The 23,068-nt window shown below is 39.2% G+C and overlaps 2 protein-coding genes across 3 annotated transcripts in view; one reads left to right on the forward strand and one right to left on the reverse strand.

Annotated features, from left to right (window-relative positions):
• Positions 1 to 12,702, reverse strand: part of JMJD1C (jumonji domain containing 1C) — a 352,145-nt gene extending 339,443 nt beyond the window's left edge. For both annotated transcript variants that reach the window (XM_032252658.1, XM_032252656.1), the window contains exon 1: positions 12,557 to 12,702. The gene's annotated coding sequence lies outside the window, so the exon portion shown is untranslated. The remainder of the gene's footprint in view (positions 1 to 12,556) is intronic.
• REEP3 (receptor accessory protein 3) overlaps positions 12,178 to 23,068 on the forward strand; it is a 108,640-nt gene continuing 97,749 nt past the window's right edge. Inside the window, exon 1 of the mRNA XM_032252663.1 lies at positions 12,178 to 12,396. Coding sequence (XP_032108554.1) covers positions 12,365 to 12,396 — 32 coding nt within the window. The 5' untranslated portion in view covers positions 12,178 to 12,364. The remainder of the gene's footprint in view (positions 12,397 to 23,068) is intronic.

The following is a 23,068-nucleotide window of genomic DNA, read 5'->3' on the forward strand; positions in this document are numbered from 1 at the left end:
TTCTTGATTCTTTTGAATTTTCTAGATAATGATGTCACCTGTGAACAAAGACAGTTTACTTCTCCCTCTCAATCTATATACCTTTCATTTCCATTTTCTGTCTTATTGCATCAGTTAGGACACAATGATGCTGAAAAGCAACAGTGAGAGGGGACATTCTTGCCTTGTGCTTAATCTTAGCAGGAAGGCTTCCAGTTTCTCAACATTAACTGTGACATTAGCTGTAGGGTTTTTGTAGATGTTCTTTATCAAGGTAAGAAAGTTCCTCTCTATTCCTAATTTACTGAAAGTCTTAATAATGAATCAGTGTTGGATTTTTATCAACTGCTTTTTCTACATCTATTGATACAATCTTGTGATTTTCCTTATTTAGCCTGTTAATGTGCTAGATTACATTAACTGATTATCCAATATTAAGCCAGCTTGGCATACCAGGGATAAAACCCACTTGGTTGTGGCATATAATTTTTCATACATTTTTGGATCAAATTTGCTAACATTTTCTGGAGGATTTTTGCATCTATGTTTGTAAGAGATGTTAGTATATACTTTGCTTTTCTTGCAATATGTTTACATGTTTTCTGAATTAGGATAATGCTGGTCTCATAGAATGAATTAAGATGTATCTCCCCTACTTCTGTCTTCTGGAAAAGATTGTGAATAACTGGCATAACTTTTTCCTTTGGGTTTCCAGTGAACCCATCTGGACCTGGTACTTTCTGTTTAGGAAGACTATTAATTGTAGATTCAGCTTCTTTGCTAGATACAGACCTATTCAGATTGTCTATTTCTTCTTCAGTGACTTTTGGCAGATTGTACCTTTCAAATAACTGGTCCGTTTTATCTAGGTTATGAAATTTATAAGCACAGGGTCAGTCATAACATGCCTTTATTATCTTTTTAATGTCCATGAGACCTGTAAAGATGCCCCTTTTTCATTTCTGATATTAGTAATTTCTATCCTTTCTTTTTAGCTGGTCTGGCTAAAGGATTATCTATTTTATTGATCTTATTACAGAATCAGTTTTTATTTTATTGGTTTTCTCTAAGGGTTCCCTGATTTTCATTTCATTAATTTCTACTCTAACTTTTATTATATTTATTGTCTTCTACTTACTTTGGATTTGATGTGCTCTTCTTTTTGTTTCCTAAAGTGGAACTTTAGATTATTGATTTTGGATCTTTCATCTTTTCTAATAAATGCATTCAATCCCATAAATTTCCCTCTAAGCTCTGGTTTCACTAAATCTCACAAATTTTGATAAACTGTATTTTCATTTTGATTTATTTCAAAATGTTTTTGAATTTTCTTGAGATTTATTCTTTGCCCTATGTATTATTAAGAAGTGTGCTGCTTAATCTTCCACATATTTTGGGATTTTCCAGATATCTTCTAGTTACTGGTTTCTATTTAATTTTATTTTGCCCTGAGAGCAGATATGGCATGATTTCTAGTTTGTTAAGGTTTGTTCTATGGCCTAGAATGAAGTTCATGTTGGTGAATGTTCCATGTGAGCCTGAGAGGAATATGTAATCTGCTGCTGTTTGGTGAAGTAGTCTACAGATGTCAATTAAAGCCAGTTGATTGATAGTGCTATTAAGTTCAGCTACGTCCTTATTGATTTTTTTGTCTACTGGAGTTGTCAATTTCTGATAGAGGGATGTTGAAGTGTCCAATTATAATAGTACATTCACAAATTTCTCATTGCAGTTCTATCCGTTTTTGCCTCACACATTCTGACGCTCTGTTGTTGGCATACAGATATTCAGGATCATTGTATCTTCTTGGATTACTTATCCCTTTGTCGTTATGTAATGTCCTATTTATCACTGATAACATACAGTGCTCTAAAGTCTACTATTAATATGGCTACCCTCTGTTTCTTTTGGTTCATGTTAGCATGATATATCCTTCTCCATTCCTTTACTTTAATCTTTGTGTCTTTACGGTGGGTTTCCAGTCAATAACATATAGTTGGGTCTTGCTTTTTAATCCACTCTACTAATCTCTGTCTTTTAATTGGTACATTTAGACCATAGATGTTTAAGGTGATTATTGATATAGTCTGGACTAATATCTACCATATTTGTTACTGGATTCTGTGTGTGGCCCCTGTTTTTTTGTTTCTATTTCTGTCTTTCACACTTTTTCTGCCTTTTGTGGTTTTAACTGAGCACGTTATATGATTTTACTTTCTCCCTTTTCTTGACATATTGACTATACAGTTGACTCTTCAACATGGGTTTGAATTGCATGGGTCCTCTTATTTGCATATTTCTTTTAACAAAATGCAGATAGAAAATACAGTATTCAGCCAGGCACAGTGACTCACACCTGTAATCCCAGTACTTTGGGAGGCTGAGGCTGGCAGATCACAAGCTCAGGAGTTCAAGACCAGCCTAGCCAACATGGTGAAACCCCATCTCTACTAAAAATATAAAAATTAGCTGGGTGCGGTGGCAGGGTCCTGTAATCCCTGCTACTCTGGAGGCTGAGGCAGGAGAATTGCTTGAACCCAGGAGGCAGAGGTTGCAGTGAGCTGAGATCACACCACTGTACTTCAGCCTGGGTGACAGAGCCAGACTCCATCTTGAAAAAAAAAAGAAAATACTGTAGGCCTGGGATGTGAAAACTGCATATATACAGGACCAACATGTGTACACACAAGTTCAACAGGGCCACCTGCATGACTTGAATATGTGTGGATTTTGGTATACTCAGGGAGTCCTGGAACGAATTGCCCATGTATACTGAAGAATGACTGCTCTCCCCTTCTCTTTCTTTCCCCTTCCCCTTCATTTTTAATTTTTACTTCTCTCAGCGGTTTCCCTGGGGTTTGTAATAAATATTTACAACTAATCCAAGTCTACTTTCAAATAATGCTATACCACTTCACAAGCAGTCCAAGTACCTTATAATAATAAAAGATTCCTAAATCCACTCTTCCATCTGTTGGATCACTGCTGTCATTCATTTCATTTATACCTAGGTTCATACATATATACACACACATACACAAACCCATGGAAGCATAATCAAATACACAGTCGCTGTTATCATTTTAACAAAGTGTTATCTGTTAGACCAATTATGAATAAGGAAAATATAAGTTTTTAAGATCCAAGCTTCTGACCTATATTATTTTCCTTCTCTCTGAAGAACTTTTTTTTTTAAAACATATTTCTTGCAAATCAGATTTGCAATAAATTCCCTAAATTTTCGCATTCTGAATAAGTGTTTATTCTTTCTTCACTTTGGAAAAATAACATGTCAGGATACAAAATTCTAGGTGGGGGCCTCTTTCTCTCAACATTAAATATTTAACTCAATTCTCGTTTTGCTTGCATGATTTCTGAGGAGAAGCTGGATGTAATTCTTATCTTTGTTTCGCTATAGGTAAGGTATTTTCCTCCCCTGATTTCTTTCACGATGGTTCCTTTATATTTGATTTTGCGAAGTTTGAATATGGTATGGCTAAGAGTAGGTTTTTGGCATTTATCATCTTTGGTGTTCTCTGAGCTTCCTAGATCTATAGTTTGGTATTTGACACTCATTTGGGGGAATTCTCAGTTATTACTTAAAATATTGCTTCTGTTCCTTTCTTTTTTCCTGCTCCTTTGGTATTTCTATTATGTATATTTTGCACCTTTGGCAGTTGTCTCACAGTTCTTGGACATTCTGTTCTGAGGGAGTTTTTCTCCATTATTTTCTTCTTGCTTTTCAGTTTTGGAAGCTTCTTGTAATATCCTCAAGCTCAGAGATTTTTAAAAGTCCAGTAAAGTAACGAGCCTATCAATGAAAATCTTCATTTGTTACAATATTTTTTACTACAGTGTTTTCTTTTCTATTCTTTCTTAAAATTTCCATCTCTCTGCTTACATTATCCATCTGTTCTTGCACATTGTCTACTTTTTCCATTAAAGCCCTTTGCATGTTAATCATATATTTTTAATTCCTGGCCTAGAAATAAAGCCACATGCTTACAGCCATCTAATCCTTGGCAAAGTCAACAAAAATAAGCAAAAGGAAAGGACTCGCTATTCAATAAATGGTGCAGGGATAGCTGCCAAGCCATATGCAGGAGAATGAAACTGGATCCCTACCTTTACCATATACAAAAATTAACTCAAGATGGATTTAAGACTACAGTGTAAGACCTCAAACTACAAGAATCCTAACAGAACGCAAAAAACACCATTTAGGGCACTGATGCTTTGGGAAAGACTCTATGATTAAGTTCTCAAAAGCAACAGCAACAAAAACAAAAATTGACAATTCAGATCTAGCTAAACTGAAGAGCTTCTGCACAGTGGAAGACACTATCACGTTAGAAAACAGACAACCTACAGAATGGGGAAAAGTATTCATCAACTATATATCTGACAAAGGTCTCATATCCAGAAGTGATAATGAACTTAAACAACTGAAGCAAAAAATAACCCCATTTAAAAATGGGCAAAAACACATGACCGGATACTTCTCAAAAGAGAACATAGAAGCAGCCCACAAACATATGAAAAAAGAGGCTCAACATCACTAATTATCAGAGAAATGCAAATCAAAATCCCAATGAGTTATCATCTCATATCAGTCAAAGTGGCTATTACTAAAAAGTCGAAAAACAACAGATGTTGGCAAGGCTTCAGAGAAAAGGCATCCTTTATACATTGTTGGTGGGAGTGTAAATTAGGTCAGCCACTGTGGAAAGCAATCTGGAGACTTCTCTTAAAGAACTTTAAAAGAACTCCCCTTTGTCCCAGCAATCCCATTACCAGTTATACAACCAAAAGAAAACAAATTGTTGTACCAAAAAGATACATGCATTCACACATTCATCACAGCACTATTCCTAATAGCAAAGACATGGAATTAACCTAGGTGCCCATCAACAGGGGATTCGATGAAGAAAATGTGATAAACACACACCCACACACACACACACCATGGAATACTATGCAGACTAACAAAGAATGAAAATCATGTCCTTTTGCAGCAACATGGATGGAGCTGGAGGTCATTATCCTAAGCAAATTAAGATAGGAACAGAAAAGCAAATACTGCATGCCCTCACTTATAAGTGGGAGCTAAACACTGGGTACTCACGGACATAAAGATGCCAACAATAGACAATGAAAAATACTACAGGAGGAAGGGAAGGAGGGGGCGGAAGGGAGGAAAAATTGTGGGGTAAAGTCAGTACCTCAGTGATGGGACCATTCATGCCCAAACCTCTGCATCATGCAACATATCTAAGTAACAAACCACACATACGTATCCCAGAATCTAAAATAAAAGTTTTTTAAAAAGTAAAAATAAATAAAAAATAAATTTCTGGTCTGATATTTCCAACATTTCTGCCATATTTGGCAATGGTTCTGATGTTTGGTTCGGTTTCTTCAAACTGTAGTTTTTGCCTGTTAGTATGCCTGCAACTTTTTGTTAAAGGTAGGCATAATACACTAAGTATTTAAATTTTTAAAAAGCTACAGTGAACAGGTATTTAGTAATGTAGTAGTAGGGTGACGGGGGAGGAGAAGCATTCTATAGTCCTAGGATTAGGTCTCAGTCCTCAAGTGACCCTGTGCGTCTAGACTGTGAACTTCAGTGCTTCTCAGGTTTTTCCCTACCTTCAAATGGAACAGGATGGCTGGAGAGGGCTGAAGTTATTTCCTTTTCCCCAAGTGGAAGACTAGAGGGAGCTGGAGTTAGGAATTTCCTTTTCTCCAGTGGAGGGCTAGAGTGATTGGAGCTGCATTTTTCCCATCCCCCAGTTAGGTTAGGTTCTAAGTGAAATAATTTCTCCTGAGGGCAGGCCTTGTTAAGAACAAAATACCCTAGGTGTATTTCAAAATGTTTTCCTTCTCCCTTCTTCTGCTGAAAGTATAAAAGAATTTTTCTCAAATACTTACTGTGAGGACCTGGTAGAGCTCCAGGAAGCAAATCTCACAAACCTATGGGGGCTTTCTTATGACTGGCTCTCCCTGGAGTTTTTACGTCTGAGTTGTCCACACTGAGCCTCCAATAACTCCTCTATTACAGCTCAGGTTTTCCTGCCCAGGTACTGGTTCCCTCAGAGGTTTCTGATGCTGGTTTCTGCTTTAGTAGTTTTGATTCTCTGTATCCACCTGTCTGTCTCTCCAGTTTTGGAGGATTATGGTTTGCCCTATGATTTTACTTCTCAGAGAAATCTAACAAGTGTTGTCTATTCTTCAGTTTGTTCAGCTATTTATTTGTTGTCAGGTCCAAGTGGCAATTACTGAGCTCCTTACATGCTGCACTGGAAATCAGAAGTCTTCAGAGACTATTTCTTAATGGTTTTTAAGAGTGCTTTATATGTAAAGATGTATGAAGATACATGCCCAAAAATCAGACAAAAAAGCCTTTGTCAGGTTTTACAAATATTTTTCCTAGTTTGTCATCTTTCAACCTTGTTTATATTAATTTTGTAGGCACAGGAGTTTGAATTCTTATATACTCAAATCAATGATTATGGTTTCTGATTTTATGACAGAAAGGTCCTTCTGCTATCAAGAATATACCTTCATCTATTTTTGTTTTGTTTTGTTTTATGATACTTTCATTTTTTCCATTTCCATTTCTTACCCATCATTTCTTCAGTTTTTATTAAATGGCTGGCTGGTTGTCACAACATCATGAATAATTCCATCATGTTCTAAAAACCATAAAATGCTGTCTTTATCCTAGACTAAATATCTCTTAATAATTGGGTATGTTTCTGGACTTCACTTTGAGGAGGAAAAAAACCTGAGAACAGAGACCGCCTGTGAAGGGAACTAGGTAGCTGGAAACAGAGAAGGAAAAAAGACTAATTTTTCACTGTTCCCTTTTCAATTTATTCCATGTGCTTTGAATTTTCACTCAAAACATCAATAAAAATTTATTGAAGTTCTGCTTACTAGCCATGATGGAATTATCGAATATTTCAGATTTGGCAAATTAAACCACAACCTCATATGCACCTGAATACCTGAAATTATAAACCTATCTTGAACCTAAAACCCTGATTTAATCTATTCTATTTTAAATAAATAGTAAAAGTACCTCAAATGTCTTAAACTAGATGTTTCTCTGACATTTAACATGGTCAAACACAAAACCATATTTCACCCTGAAGGAAAAAGAAAAGCTTCTGTCTAAATCCTTAACTGTTATAGTTAAGGCCACTATTGCAAATGTATATAAGAATCTCAGATAACGTCAACTTCTTACTGTGTATATCCCAGATCCAGCCATCACAGATGTATTTTACTTTTTGTGTTGTCAGCTAGTCACTATCTTTTTCTGTCAATTCCTATAGTGAGTACTTAATCAGAACCTAATCCTTTTATTCTAATGCTATCTGATCATTGTATTTTCAATATCATTTCCTTGTCATTCAATTTCAATATCAGAAGCCAAACTTAACCTCTGTTGTAACCATAATTCCATAAGCAGACTGCCTGAGAGAAAAGACGTATTCACGTAGCAAAAGATGGAAAAAGAACAGCTTTCTTGTTACGTCAGTCTTCTTAAGATCCTCTCTCTCCCACTATTTTCTAAACAACTATGAAAGATAGACTGATTTAGTAATTTTAGCCTTTCTCCAAGTAAATATATTTTTAGGCACTGAAAATGCTCTCCCAATAGAAATGGGAAGGTGGCCTAGTATTCTGTCTCATTAGCATTCTCATTAATAATTACAGGGACCAGATATTATCTTCGTACCCTCTAATTCTATTCTTACTACCTGCTCTCCTAGGTACTTTCCCACTCTCTGTTGCTTTGTTAATAAATGAACTACTTTAACATGCAGAAGATGCACATTTCACATATCTCCTAGGAAAACTAATTTTATTTTTCAATTTTAATTTTTTTTTTTTGAAACAGAACACTCTGTTGCCCAGGCTGGAGTGCAGGGGCACAATCTCGGCTCACTGCAACCTCCGCCTACCAGGTTCAAGCAATTTTCCTGCCTCAGCCTCTCAAGTAGCTGGGACTACAGGCGCACGCCGCCATGCCTGGCTAATTTTTTGTATTTTAACAGGCACAGGGTTTTACAGTGTTGCCCAGGCTGGTCGCGAACTTCTGAGCTCAGGCAACCCACCTGCCTTGGCCTCCCAAAGTGCTGGGATTACAGGCGTGAGCCACCACACCAGGCCAGAAAACAAGTATTTAAAAGAGAAAGCAATGCTTTTAACAGTCTAATTACCCGTTGGTTTTTAAACCCCTTACGGTTGATCAACATAACAGTATCATTCCCATATTCAACAGGAAACATACAGTGTGATTTGCCAAACATCACATTATTGGTAGTAGAATTAGGACCCTGAGAGAATGTCCTCTGCCCTAAATATACTGCCTTCCTCAGAGAAGGAAAGTGTCTTTGCAGAGCACAATGAAGGATGTGCTTTATATAGCACAATGTATGAATATTAGTGATATATGTATAAAATCAAGTTCAGTACTTAAAGAAATAATCTTTTATCTTCTATATAAGAAATGATTTCAAGCATGCCCAGGCAGAAGGTACTACTATATTTCCTTTTCTCCCAGTGCCCCTAGCGCCTTACCTTATACAGTGAAGTACTTATCTAATGGCCACTTTTTTTTTTTTTGAGACAGTCTCGGTCTGCCACCCAAGCTGGAGTGCAGTGGCACAATCTTGGCCCAATGCAACCTCCATCCACCTCCCAGGTTCAGGCGATTCTCCTGCCTCAGCCTGCCAAGTAGCTGGGATTACAGGCATGCACCACAATGCCCAGCTATTTTTGTATTTTTAGTAGAGATGAGGTCTTGCCACGTTGGCCAGGCTGGCCTCGAACTCTTGGCCTCAAGTCAGCCTCCCAAAGTGCTGGGATTACCGGCATGAGCCACCACATCCAGCAAAATGGCCATTTACTTCTTAGCAGATCTCAACTGTTTGCTAATAAATTTAGCAGACTTCTTTGCATCTGAGCCACAGTCCAATACACAGAAATAACAAACACCCTCCACAAAAATCTAGGCACTTTTCGTGAGACTCTCCTCAGATGACGTTACTCTTACTTTAGATCAACAGTTCTCAACCATATCAAACTCAATGTGCCCCTTGCATAAAGTATGTTCCAACTTCTGCTTTACCACTCTTAAACAAAATAACAATATTCCTACAGTTTCAAACAAATCCATATACCCTAAATAAGAGTGGAAAAGGGAAATGAAAATGATTTCTAAAAATAAATATTTTGATGTGGGGCAAAACTACACTAGAAAACTTGAAGAAGTAACTAGTAGCTGAATATGACATCTATGAATGCAGAGCTGTTTGTGATACAGTTTTCCAAAACTGTAAACAACTCTTGGTCAAGTTGTGAACAAAACAATCTTCCTTCAATTCACATAATGGTTGCATGTGGAAACAGACACTGGAAAATTCAGTCTCAGTTAAAATCATCAGTGTACATGTAAAATGGAGGTTCCAGGCTTCGATAATTATAAATATTACATGAATATCAGGCAAGATATTCCTAAATCATACAGGACATGGGGACACTTTGTTCAGGACTATCCCATATCTCTCTGGCCTCCACTCATCAAATGCAAATGATCAGCCCCAATCATTACAACCTAAAAAAATGCCTTCCATTATTCCCCCCGGAGGGCAACACCAGGCTAGATCCACTGCCTTAAACACAATTCTGCAATCTAACCCAGTATAATGTAAAGAAGCTTGGTAAGCATGAATTGGATCTCCAGTTTTGTTACCAGTGACCTATGTGATCATTGACCAATGAGTTAACTTCTCTAAACCTCACTTTCCATGGTACCAAAAGGGAATAAACACCATCTGGCTTTTTAAGTTGTCAGAATGACTCAAGGACACGTGTATAGCACATGGTAGGTGGTTTCCAACCCATGGCCTATTGAGATGTGAAAAAAGGCACTGTTCCAGGTAAATAGAAAGCAGCAAAAAAGTAACCCAAATGTGGAAGAGGCAGAAGATATAATAAGCATACAAAATGAAATTTAACACACAGTAGCCTAGGGACATTTCAGAGAGCAGCCAGCAGTCCTACCTATCTCAGCAACCCCTGAAGGCATTAATGTACTAGGATTAGCTGAAATAATTAATATTCACAATGATGACCTCCAAAGTAAAAAGGTAAGAAAGACATATATTTTAAGAGACTTCAAAGGTACATAGCTGAATTTTTTTTAAGTCTGATGCTTAAAGACAGTGAATGTATTTCACAAACATTATTCAAATTTTTATTGGGCATTTACTCTTAGGCTAGATAGTTGGAAAACACAAAGAAATCTAATACACCACACCTGTTCTCAAACATTTTAACATTCAGTACATTAGACATAGTAAAGGCAGAATTACACAGATAAGAAATAGAAATTTAAGTAATAAATTATGGGGACACAGAGAAAATTATGAATAATTGTCCCTAAGGAAAACCAGGGACATCTTCATGGCATAGGCCACTGAAAAATGAGGGTTCTGACAGGTACAAAATGGGAGGCAAAGTGTTAAGGGAAAAATAAAATATGGGCAAAAGCGCTGAGCAAGAAAATACAGGTTGGTTCAGAGAAGAGAGGTAGGGAAAGGGTACATTAGGAGTTGGGGGTGAAGGTAGTAAAAGTAAAGGCTGTAAAGCTACTAAGCTATTTTAGGACCTCTGTTCATGAAGGGATTTGAATGATATTCAAATTCATTTGAGTTTTATTGAACAAGAGAGTTCGACAAAAAACTGTTGCTTATGCGGTACACCTGATCCTCAAATATTGCTGAACAATGGCCAAAAATAAAAGATTCAGAGTAAATGCAAATTATTACTGAGATTCCTGAAATAAAAAAATATATTCTTGACATGAATTAATAAGCAAAAAGAACCTAACCCAAGAGTAGAAAGTAGCTTCTGAGCTTGTTTTTTAAATAATCAAAACATTACCCAATTTATTGACTGAGAACTGAAAATAATTTAGGATAATCTGTTGTGTCCTTTGATATTCTTCCATGCAAGTACAAGTATTTCCTAGACATTATTATTTAGCAATGGCTCACATCACCCCTGAAAGGCAAGAGACAGGCTACAGTATTATTATCCCCTTTTTATCACAGGGAAACTGAGGAACAAGAAGACGAAATTACAGATGGTCACAAAAGCCATCATATTTTCTAGGACTTTAATTAAAGGCTCCAAGCCTACAATTCATCTTTTATTCTTTGCACCATCTGAATACTAGAATTATCTTTTACTATCATCTTAACTGGAAAAAAGAAAAATATCTAAACTTTAAGATCATTTTCTCAATTTGACACTGTCACAAAAAAAAAAAGTTTTAGAAGGATACCCCTTGAAATGATTTTTTTTTTAAAGTTTTACAATTCTATCCTTGAAATGATATTTGCAAGAACAGCAAGGTGTAAGCTGTAACCCAACCTCCAAAAAATGACAGTTGTAAATATTACAGCAGGACAGGTCAGGAATCCTAGGCCCAGCTTTTATTTTGAACATCTGGCAGGCCTCCGCGAAATAATGGAGATTTGTGTCTGTAAAGCAGCCTTTGCAGATGCTCTGATGAAAAGGTGCCCTAAGAGGCTCAGAACAGTGGTTATCACTACACCCACTACCGCAAACATGAAATCGAATGCTCTCCTCTGTCCCTCCCTGCATTGCACCATGAGACTCGTGGCACACACGGAGGACCGTGCAAGAATCTCTCGAAGTTCCCCTTAAAATGTGGTACTGTAAGGATGCCCTTAGTGCTGGGCTTCCGAGGGTACCGGATGCGGCCAAGCACACCTCAAAGACTTGGCTCTCCAAAACCAAGGCCTGCCCGAGAGGGTTTTGTTGGACACCGAATTCCTGCTAACATCTCACTTTTCACACAGGCACTGCCAATCCCTACCCTCCAGTACCCTTCGTCAGCCTCCCGCCCCCGTCTCACCGCGAGGTGGGCGTCCCAAAGAGCTAAGGAGGAGGGTAAGGTTGGTTAGAGCGCAGGGGCCAGGGGTAAGGCCGCAGCCGCTAGGCCGCCCAGCGCGGACTAGGGTGCTGCCGATCCAGGCCCGGAGCCCGGCCGCCTGGCCCCGACCCGGGCCCGGGCCAACGCGCCGCCGCCGCCGCCTATCAGCGGAGGGCAGGGGCGGGGCTGGCCGGCTCGGCGGCTGGGCCGGCAGGCGGGGGCGGGCGGGGGACCGACCGCCGCGCAACCCAGGCCGCCGCGCGCACACACCGGGCCCGGCTACCGAGGGCGTCAGCGCGGCCCCGGAAAGCTCGAGGAGCCGGCGAAGCGCGCGGCCTGCCGTTGGCGGCCTGGTCGGCAGCGCTCTGCGCCCACCCGCCCGGACGTGGGGCCCAAGCCCTCGTGAAGATGGTGTCCTGGATGATCTCCAGAGCCGTGGTGTAAGTGCCTCTCCCGGCGCCCTGCAGCCGGTGCGAGGGCCGAGCGAGCTGTGGGGAGGGGAAGGAGCCAGGAGGAAAAGGAAGGCCTGGGCCTGGGCGGGGACGCGGTGGCCCGGCCTCGGGCCTGCCGTGGAGCTGGGGGAGCCCTCGGCCTCCTTACCCTTGTTCACGTCGCTGTGGGGCTCCCTGCGGTGGCCGAGGGCCTGACTGCGGCGGCTGCGGCTGCAGCTGTGGTGCTACCCGGCTGCGTGCGATGCGGCGCCCCTGCTCCGGCAGTGCTGGGTGGGCAGGCGCTCAGAACTGGCGACGCGCGCTCCCTGCTCCTGCTCCCCGCGCAGCGCGGCACCGCCCTGCGGACCCGGGAGCGGCGCGCCTCGCAGCGGCTCCCTGCGCAGGCTCCGCAGACGCCGAGCGCGGGAGGCTCCGCGATCCTCCAGAGGATGCGGCTGCAGTGCCGAGGCTTTGTATCCCGCGGCTGAGGCGTTGCGGTGTCTCTCTTGGCGGCTGATTGCCATTCGGTCACGTGTGGTAGGAGGAGAGATTTGTCTAAAAACCCGAGACCGCTCCCAGCCCAGGATCCCTGGGAAGGGTCCTAGCTGTCCCAAGATTTGCAGCTTACCGAGAAAGGAGCCTAGTATTGAAAGGTGACACCCGGCTGCTCGCCCAGATCCCCGAATTTGGCCCTGTCTTGGTGGAAATATTTGCTAAGTGACTGCAAGGCTGCAGGTGCCTGTTGCCTTTGTTCAAATTATCGGTTCATTTCATTGTTCTTCTACCAACAAGTGCTACAGGCCTGTAAGAAAAAAAATTCCTTGCGTTGTGGTGTTAACCGTGTAAACGTTTTTGAATACAATTTAAACTGATATTCTCTCATCCTCCCCATTTTACCCCTCTCCCTGATTTAAAAAAAAAAAGTCACCAAGTAAACAATGACGTAGTTACAGCTAGAGCCTGTGGATTCATTATTCATCTCTGTAGTAGTTATGTTGTCTCAGAAGGTTTCATAAAGGTAAATGAAAAAATGTTTATGTGAGGGGGCAGGCTTCTCTGATTAGCTTTAGAATTCAGGAAAAATTAACGTTACCAGATTTTTTTGTTAAAAGGAGCTAAATTTTCTGAGTCTGGGGTTTATTTTGTTTGGAAGTGAATTACTAGCCCTATTTAAGCAGATTTGCAGGACAGCATTCAAAATTTTTCATTAGATTACATTACAAAGTCTCTAGTTTTAAAGCCTCAAAGTTTCCTTTGTTCCCCTGTACAAAACTAAAAATCAAAATATAAACAAAAGGATACCACAGATGCCCTCAGTTTGTTTTTCAGCCTTTTCCTGGCCTCTCTTTGAGTCTGTCATTTACCTAATTCAGGCATACCTTTCTTGACCTAGTAGATGTCTATCAACTGTTGCGTCCACACCTAGAAAATCAAGTGCCCTATTAAGAAGCTGTACTTTACAAAAAAAAAAAAGCCTCTGAATTTCTTTGACCAGTTCTTCAACTGACAGAAAATTATGAAGCACTTATAGTTTGCATTACTCGTCAGACTTTTGTTTTTTATAATTTACAATGAATATGAATGTCTGTTCTAGGTGCTACCTATAACACAAAGGTCAGTAACACGTAGTTGATCATGGGAACTGACAGTTCACGTGCACAGATATCTGCAGTACAGGTCCAAATATTAACTCTTGTAAGAGTTACACCCAGTCTAATACCCAGTGTTGGATAGGAAGGGATATCTGGTTAGAGAATCAGAAAAGGCAAGGGAAATTACCTTTGAGATGGGCTTTAAAAAATAGACAGGCCAGGTAGAGTGGCTCACACCTGTAATCCCAGCACTTTGGGAGGCCAAGGCAGAAAGATTCTTTGAGCCCAGGAGTTAGAGACCAGCCTGGGCAACTTTGTCTCCACAAAAAAAAAAAAAAAAAAAAATTAGGAAGTCACAGTATCTCACACCTGTAATCCCAGCTACTCAGGGACTGAGGTGGGAGAATCACTCGAATTCAGGAAGTTAGGGCTGCAGTGAGCCGTGATCATGCCAGTGCACTCCAGCCTTAGCCACAGAGCGAAACAAAAAAGAATGGACAGAATCTAGCAGCCAAAGATGAAAAAAGGAAAGGATTCCAGATATAGGGACCAGCGTGAGCCAAAGCCCAGAGGAGGAAAAGCCCAGATTAGTTACAGTGGGCGTGAGGGACTTGGGTGGGGAAAAAGCAAGCTGGAAAAGTAGCCTGGGGCCTGTTTTCAAGAAAGAAAGGGTGAATGTTATAAGGCAGCAACAGCTTTGCTTTAGAACATTCTCTGCCCTTGTGTAAAATGATTGGCAATGGAGACCTGGAAGACAAGGAGACTCCTTAGGAGGCTCCCTAACTGGAGAGAGGGGATTAAAGCCTGCAGAGCTTGAGCTACAGGATGTAAGCTTTGGGGCTAAAGACAAGGAACAATACTGTGAGGAAGAAGAGGTCATGAAAAGAAATGTATTTATCAAGTGTCAGGAACTGTATTTTGTGAACCAGGAACACATTAGCACACTAGAAAGCACACTTATCAGAGAATGTAAACATCATTCTATTTTTCCTCTTTACTCACTTTCTCTAAACATGAAAGAGCAATCACAGGATCTACACAAACTTGGAAACCTTTTTCACACTAGAGATAGAATTTACTTGTATTCTTTTTACTGAGACAACCACCTCTTCCTGAGCCAGATCAGACCCTTCTCTCAACATGAACCTGTGGTAGCATGGGCAGGGAACCTCCATAACCAGAGCATCCTGTATGCTCAGTCTAATACCCAGTGTTGGATAAGGAAGGGATGTCTGTTTAGAGAATAAGAAATCTTTGTCCCCAGATCCTGCACTTAACACTGGGGACAAAAGCTCTGGTTTTGGAATTAGCCCTGGACATTTTTTTTTTTTTCTTTTTTCTTGAGACAGAGCCTTTCTCTGTCACCCAGGCTGTAGTGCAGCGGCGTGATCTTGGCTCACTGCAACCTCTACCTCCCAGGTTCAAGTGATTCTCATGTCTCATGCCTCAGCCTCCCAAGTAGCTGGGACTACAGGCGTGCCCCACTACAGGTGCACACCACCACGCCTGGCTAATTTTTCTGTATTTTTAGTAGAGATAGGGCTTCATTATATTGGCCAGGCTGGCCTCGAACTCCTGGCCTCATGTGATCCACCCACCTTTGCCTCCCAGAGTGCTAGAATTACAGGTGTGAGCCACCACACCTGGCCCTGGACACCATTCCTAACAGCTGTGTGGTCTTGGGGAGCATGCTAAACTCTTCTGAGCTTCAGTCTTCTTGTCTTTAAGTGATTGTAATATTTACCACATGAGACAGTTGTAAAGAAAATTAGCCAGGCATGGTGGTGCACACCTGTAATCCCAGCTACCCAGGAAGCTGAGGCACGAGAATCACTTCAACCCTAGAGGCAAAGGTTGCAGTGAGCTGAAATAGTGCCACTCCACTCCAGCCTGGACAATAGAGCAAGACTCTGGCTCCAAAAAATAAAATAAAATAAAAAAAAAAAACTGTTGTGAAGATTAAATTATCTTAAGTAAACGCGTAAGTGTAGTCCTTGGCATTGAGTGTACACTTAAAACGTAATAGTTATATAGATAGCTTTTTTATGAGGGAAGTGAGTAAAATGGTGTAGGAAGAAATATCAAGAAACTTGGAATTTAGAACTGGCTTTGGTTACATTAACCAGCTGAATGACCATGAGGCAGTCTCTTGCTGATTGTAGACCTCGATTCTGTTTCTCAGAAGGGGCAAAGAGACCTGATAACCCCCAAACTCTTTTGTCTAGCCTTAGCATTCTGTGATGATACGAAATTATTTTTCGATTACTTACAGTCTGTTCAAACTCAACTTACTTTAACTTCACAGGCAAGATTGACAGATTAGTTACCAATTTTTAAGGATTAGTAATCTGAGATTACCAAATGATGTTCCACTCATATGTGATATCCACACCTTATCTTTTCAAACATGACTCTCACAAGTTAAGGGAAATCCCATTTATTTCCCTAACTTTTCTTAATTTGTTTTTATGATGTAGCATTGTGATTAAGATCGAGATTAAAGCTACATTGCCAAATTCAACTATTAGCTCTGCCATTTATGCATTATAACCTACCCCATGGGATTAAATGCATTCATATATGTAATGTCCATAGTCCAGTATCTGAGACATAATAAGTATTCAGTAAATGCCAATGGTAGTTATGAGAACAAGGAAAAACATACTCTCCTAAAGTCCCAGCATGCTGAATGTTTACATTATCTTCAATACACATTTTTTAATTTGAATTATTTTGTGTGTAATATAATTTTAGAGTGTAGTAAAAATGTTATTCTTTATTATTATATTGTAAGAATCTTCCATGTTGCTCTGAAATCTTATTTAATATCTTCTGTTTGATCAGGCCAATATTATTTTCTTAGCCATTTATCTATTTGTATTTAATTTTGCATTCACATAATTTCTAATATTTCATTATTATAAGTAATGCTGCAATGCAATTATAATGCTATAACGGACATTATAGATACTTCTTTTGAAGTACATATTTCTTTGGGATAAATATACAAGAGGAATATTTCTGAGTCAAACACTGAATACTTTTATGATCACTGATATTAATTGCCAAATTGCTCCCCAAAGGATATTAATATTTTATATTGCTAGCAGCAATGTAGGAATACTGTCTTTATCACAATATAGCCAGAATTAGAAGTTTTAATTTTTTGATATTTTACCAATAAATATAACATCTCATTGTTTGCTTTTGTATTTTATTTATCAGCAAGGTTGAATGCTTGTCCCAATTTTTATTAATTATATATCCTATTGTGCATACAGTATGTATATACTTTGCTCATTTATCTCTTGGTTACTTGATAATTTACTTGTTTTGTCTGAGCTTTTTACATGATAAAGTAATTAACCTTTTGTAATATTTGATGCAAATGTGTTTTTCAATCTAATTTCACTTTTGTTTTAGATATTTTATTCTTGGTTGCATAGATAGTTTATAGTTTTTTGGGTTTTTTTTTTTTTTTGTGACAGAGTCTTGCTCTGTTGCCAGGTGCCAGGCTGGAGTGCAGTGGCGCCGTCTCGGCTCACTGCAACCTCTGCCTCCCAGGTTCAAGCAATTCTCCTGCCTCAGCCTCCCTAGTAGCTGGGACTACAGGTACACTCCACCACACCCAGCTAATTTTTGTATTTTAGTAGAGACAGGGTTTCACCAAGTTGGTCAGGATGGTCTCGATCTCTTGATCTCGTGATCCACCCGCCTCGGCCTCTCAAAGTGCTGGGATTACAGGCATGAGCCAATGCGCCCGGCCAAGAGTTTATAGTTTTAATATAGTTTACCTTGTTTCTATTTTATTTTATGATTGCTTGATCATTTCTAAATGTAAAATTAGATACTACAGATATTTGATAAGTGCTATTTTTTATGTAGAATTGGATTATTTGGAGACTTTCTTTTTAATTCCACATATCTGTATTTCCCTTTTACAATGATAATACATTTTTGTTTTACCATAATTTAATTGTCTGGCAGTACTTGTAAAAACCACAACTCTTTTCCTCTGATTCTCTTCATTTATATTGAATGCTATAATGGATATCTTCAGAGGCTAAATTACACACCTTAAAAACCATACTTCAGCAGTTCCCCTCTTCCTTTCAGCTTCATCTCATTTTCCTTCTCTGCTAGATCTTTCTCAACAGCATACCAACATGCTATTATTTCTCCCATCTTAAAAAAAAAAAATCTTTTAACCTACTGTACTTTTCATCTTATCACCCCATTTCTCTCTGACTCTTTAAAGCAAAAATTCCTCAAAAGAATAATCTAGGCCGGGCACAGTGGCTCACACTGTAATCCCAGCACTTTGGGAAGCTGAAGTGTGCAGATCGCCTGAGCCCAGGAGTTCAAGACCAATCCAGACAACCTGGTGAAACCCCATCTCTACAAAAAATACAACAACAAAAATAAATTAGCTGGACGTGGTGGTACACACCTGTAATCCCAGCTACTATGGATGCTGAGATGGGAGAATCACTTGAGCCTGGGATGTTGAGGCTCTAGTGAGCCTTATGCAACTGCACTCCAGCCTGGGCAACAGAGCGAGACCTTGTCTCAAAAAAAAAAGAGAAAAAGAATTTTTTAAAAAAGGATAGTTTGTACATCATCTTCACTTTCTTTCCTTCAGGGTACTCTGGAACCCAAACGATTTAGACTTTTCCCTTCTTCCACTCCATTGAAATTGCCCTTCTCAGATCAACAGTGACTGCCACTTGGCCAAATTGTTTGATTCTCTTCTGACTTATCAGCAGCTTTTGATACAATTGCTCACTTTCCCCTTGAAGTATTTTCTTCACTTGATTTCCAAGAAACCCTGTTTTTTTTTTTTTTGTTTTTGTTTTTTTCTGTTTTTTTTTTGTAACTTACCGGCTACTCCCTTCTCAGCCTCCCTGGCACATTTCTCCACGTTCCCTGGCTTCTTAAAGTTGTTAAAGTTGACATGTCAAGGGGATCAGTCCTTAGACCATTTTGTCTTTTCTATTTGTACTCCTTTAAGGATTCCCATTAATTTATATTTCCAACGCAGATCTCTCTACTGAACTCCCTGATCATATTTTCAGCTGCCTTCTTCATTCCACTTGGAAACATCTGAAAGTCAGGCTGAACTTAAGACATCAGAAACTAGGCTCCTAAGCTTCCTTCCCCATCTGGCTCCTCTGGCAGCCTTCCCCCACTCTGTTAATGCCAGCTCTACTTTCTGGCAGCTCAGGCCAAAGACCTTGGGATCATACCATCCTTGATTCCTCACTTTTTCCTGTTCCCTACGTTGAATCCACAAATCACTCTGCTCTCACAATAGATTCTGTCCTCACCACCTTTACATATACCACTCTAATCCAAGCCAACATCATCTCTGAAATGCATTGTAGTAGCATAGCGTCCTGTGTCTGCCCTTGTCCCTCCTCCGCAGCAGCCAAAATAGTCCTATTGAAGCCCAAGTCATGTGACTTGTCTAACGCTCCTCAGGTGACTTCCTGCCTCACTCCAGAAAGCCAAGTCTTTATCATGGTCTACAAACAGTACATGATCTGGACATTTTTCCATCTCCAACCTTTGTCTCCACCTGCCCGCTGCCATTGTAACTCCAGCCACAGTGTCTCTGGACTGCTCCAGCTTGCATCTTACCTGAGAGCCTGGGCAGTTGATGGCCCCTGCCTCAGTGCACTTCCCACAGATAACCCTCCTGCCTCTTTCCCTCACTTACTTTAGGTGTTCACTTTCTCAGTGACCTCTGCACGCCTACTTTCCTTCCCTTTTCTCTTGTCTGTAGTATTTGGCACTTTTATACATACTTCACTTCTTTAATCCATCATTTTTCTTCTCCAACTAGAAAATAGTCTCCATGAGGGGGGTCTTTTCTCTAATATGTTCATTGCACACAAAATAAATAAATATTTATTTTCTGCAGTAAGAGAATGAAAATAATGAATGTGAACTATAAATTACAGAACAGTTGATGGTAAATATTATGCTCCATGAATTTGGGGACTGTCATTTTGCCCTCCTCCAGAGCTGGGTATTAATTTTTCTCATGAAAGCTGCAGTGAATGCATTATTTGGAAAGAGAGACTGAAAGAACCTGAGCATTGAATAAAAGTTTTTTTCTCTAATGAGCCTCTTTCCAGACATACTTATTCCAGATTGAGAAAAGAGAAAAGGCCCTGCTGCACTGTCACTAAAAATAATCCCTTTAAACCTTGGTAACTTAGCTAAAATGGTTTTGGAGATAAGATAGGGAAGTAGGATTGGATACCTTAAGAAATATAGGAAAGAAAATGGAATAACATGACTGGAAGTGAATGTCATTCTTTTATTTTTTTAACTTATTTTATTTGTTTATTTTAGAGACAGGGTTTCACTTTGTCGTCCAGGCTGGAGTGCAGTGCAGTGACATGAACCTAGTTCACTGGAGCCTCAAACTCCTGGGCTCAAGCATTCCTTCCACCTCAGCTTCCCAGGTAGCCAGGACTACCACACCCAGCTAATTTTCTTATTTTACTTTTGTAGAGACGGGTGTCTCGCCATATTGCCCAGGCTGGTCTCCAACTCCTGGCCTCAAGCGCTCCTACCGCCTTGGCCTCCCAAAGCGCTGGGCTTACAGGTGTGAACCACGGCGCCTGGCCATGACTGTCATTCTTATATTCATCTTTGCTACCATATAGCAAGAGAATGTACCATTTGTTAGGGTATATGTTTGTTAAGTTTGTGATAGGATTAATGAAAAACATCCTAATTTTTAAATCTTTATGGAAGTTTGATGGCAGTCACAATTACCTAAGTGGTATTTTTCCTTATATGTGCTTTAAATTTTTTAATTGGTTATAAAATCTCAATGATAGCTAAAATATTTTATTTTGATTAGGTTAAGGTAGATTTTGTCTTTATTTACCATTTTTTATGAGATCCATATGTGAATAGCTTACTTGTTCATGAATTGTATCTAAGAATAAGATACATTGCTGTTAGACAATGAGAAATAAGATAAATGGGAACAATGATGTTTTCAAGAAAATTGAAATGTTTACATCTTAAAAATATATGTAGGAAATGCCCTGTAAGAGGTCATCTTTTCTGTTGTTTTTTCATTAAGAAAGAAAACACATTCTGAACTATTGGGTCTTGTTTTCACTGCATGGGCTAGAACTTCCAACAAGATTCCTTTATTAGCCTGCATTTCAGAAACAATTTGCTTTTGTCTATTTTTTGTTACTGCTGCTCTGTTAGCTATTTCTTTTTCTACTCCTTTAGAATGGAGATTTTTATATTCTATACTTTCCGTATAGATGAAACTGTTCAAGTGATGGTATATTACAATAACAATGGCATAAATGGATATTCTAAATATCTTAAAAGAAGTATGTAATTGTTTTGATTATCTCATGTAAAACGATTGCTGTTGATTCTCTGATAACAGAACTTGAGCTTATTTTTATGTCATTGATTACACTTTTGTACTAAACTAATCCTTTCATACAACTTTTTGAGGTAAATGAGAGGTTAAAGATAAAAATTTTTGTTATAAAATTTTTCTGTTTACAAAACTAATTGACTGTTAAGGGTTTATGCATACTTATCCCTATTACAGAAGTAAATGTACCAGCTTCAGTCACGTTGTTATATTCACAGAGGCCACTATGACTGAAAATCAGGCAAGATGGCATACTCACTAAGATACTGTAGACAGGGAAAGCAGTGGCAATCGGGATGGAATTATCCAACAGTGGTTAGGGATTATTTCATGTAATGAGCAGACCAGCTAATGTTAGAATATTATGTAGCCATTCATAATTATTTTCCAAGCACTTTTCATTTTATTTGAAGATCCTTTTGATATATCGCAGTTTCTTTTTTTCTTTTCTTTTCTTTCCTTTTTTTTTTTTTTTTTTTGAGACAGGGTCTTGCTCTGCTACCAGGCTGGAGTGTAGTGGCACAATCTCAGCTGACTGCATCCTCCCCATCCCAGATCCTAGGTTCAAGCAAGTCTCCTGCCTCAGCCTCCCGAGTAGCTGGGACTACAGGCACATGCCACCATGCCCAGCTATTTTTTGTATTTTTAGTAGAGATGGGGTTTCACCATGGTGGCCAGGATGCTCTTGATCTCTTGACCTCATGATCTGCACTCCTCAGCTTCCCAAAGTGCTGGGATTACAAGCGTGAGCCAACTCACCCGGTCTATCACTTTTTTAACCTCCAAATTATTTATATTTTTGAGTAGGTAATTCTCTGTTGTGGGAGACTGTCTTGTTCATTGTGGGATGTTTAGCAGCATCCACCAGTTATGGCAGCCAAAAAGGGCTCCAGTTATGGAATCGACACATGTCAATTAGTAGGCAAAACTGCCACTGGTTGGGAACCACTGTGTTAAGTAAAAAGAGACGAAAAATATATATAGAGAGGGCATAAGGCTAAAAACTGTGCTGTTGCATATGTTTATGTGTGGCTATTTAAATGTAAATTAGTTATAATTTAATTTAATTTAAAACTAAATTTATCAATACACTAGCTACATTTCAAGTGTTCAGTAGCTACGTGAATGCTTATCTTATCCTGTATCACCTTACTGGGCAGCATAAAATTAGAACATTTTCATCATCGCAGAGAGTTCTATTGAAGTGATCCTTAAGAGATAGAGTTCGTTCAGCATTCCCACCTGAAAATGGCTGTATTATTTTCTAATTGCTGCTTCTGTATATTTTATGAGAGAAATTCTATAATGATATTTGGAAATTCACAAGTATCTTAGGATAGCTCTGGCATAAGAATTTTCTATGTAAAAATACTGTTGCTACTTGTAGAAAATAAATTACTGTTGCTGATCAATCTGTCATAATCTTTTTTACTATTTCAAAATTTCTGTTTTCATGTTTATAGAGAATTTCTAAAAATTGATGAAAATTACTGATAGACTACACTTTGAAAATATTTTTGATGTTCACATATTCTGCGTATCAGCTGTTATATTTCATATTCTTTAAAACGTACAAACAAAGTATGACATCCAAGTTATAGTTTTCCTGGTCTTAAAATTTATTAAGACATTAGGATTAGAATACAGAGCTGAAGGTTATCACTCT

The sequence above is a fragment of the Sapajus apella genome, unplaced genomic scaffold, assembly GCF_009761245.1.
Source record: "Sapajus apella isolate SASKATOON/1434 unplaced genomic scaffold, GSC_monkey_1.0 scaffold78, whole genome shotgun sequence".
Classification (NCBI taxonomy): domain Eukaryota; kingdom Metazoa; phylum Chordata; class Mammalia; order Primates; family Cebidae; genus Sapajus; species Sapajus apella.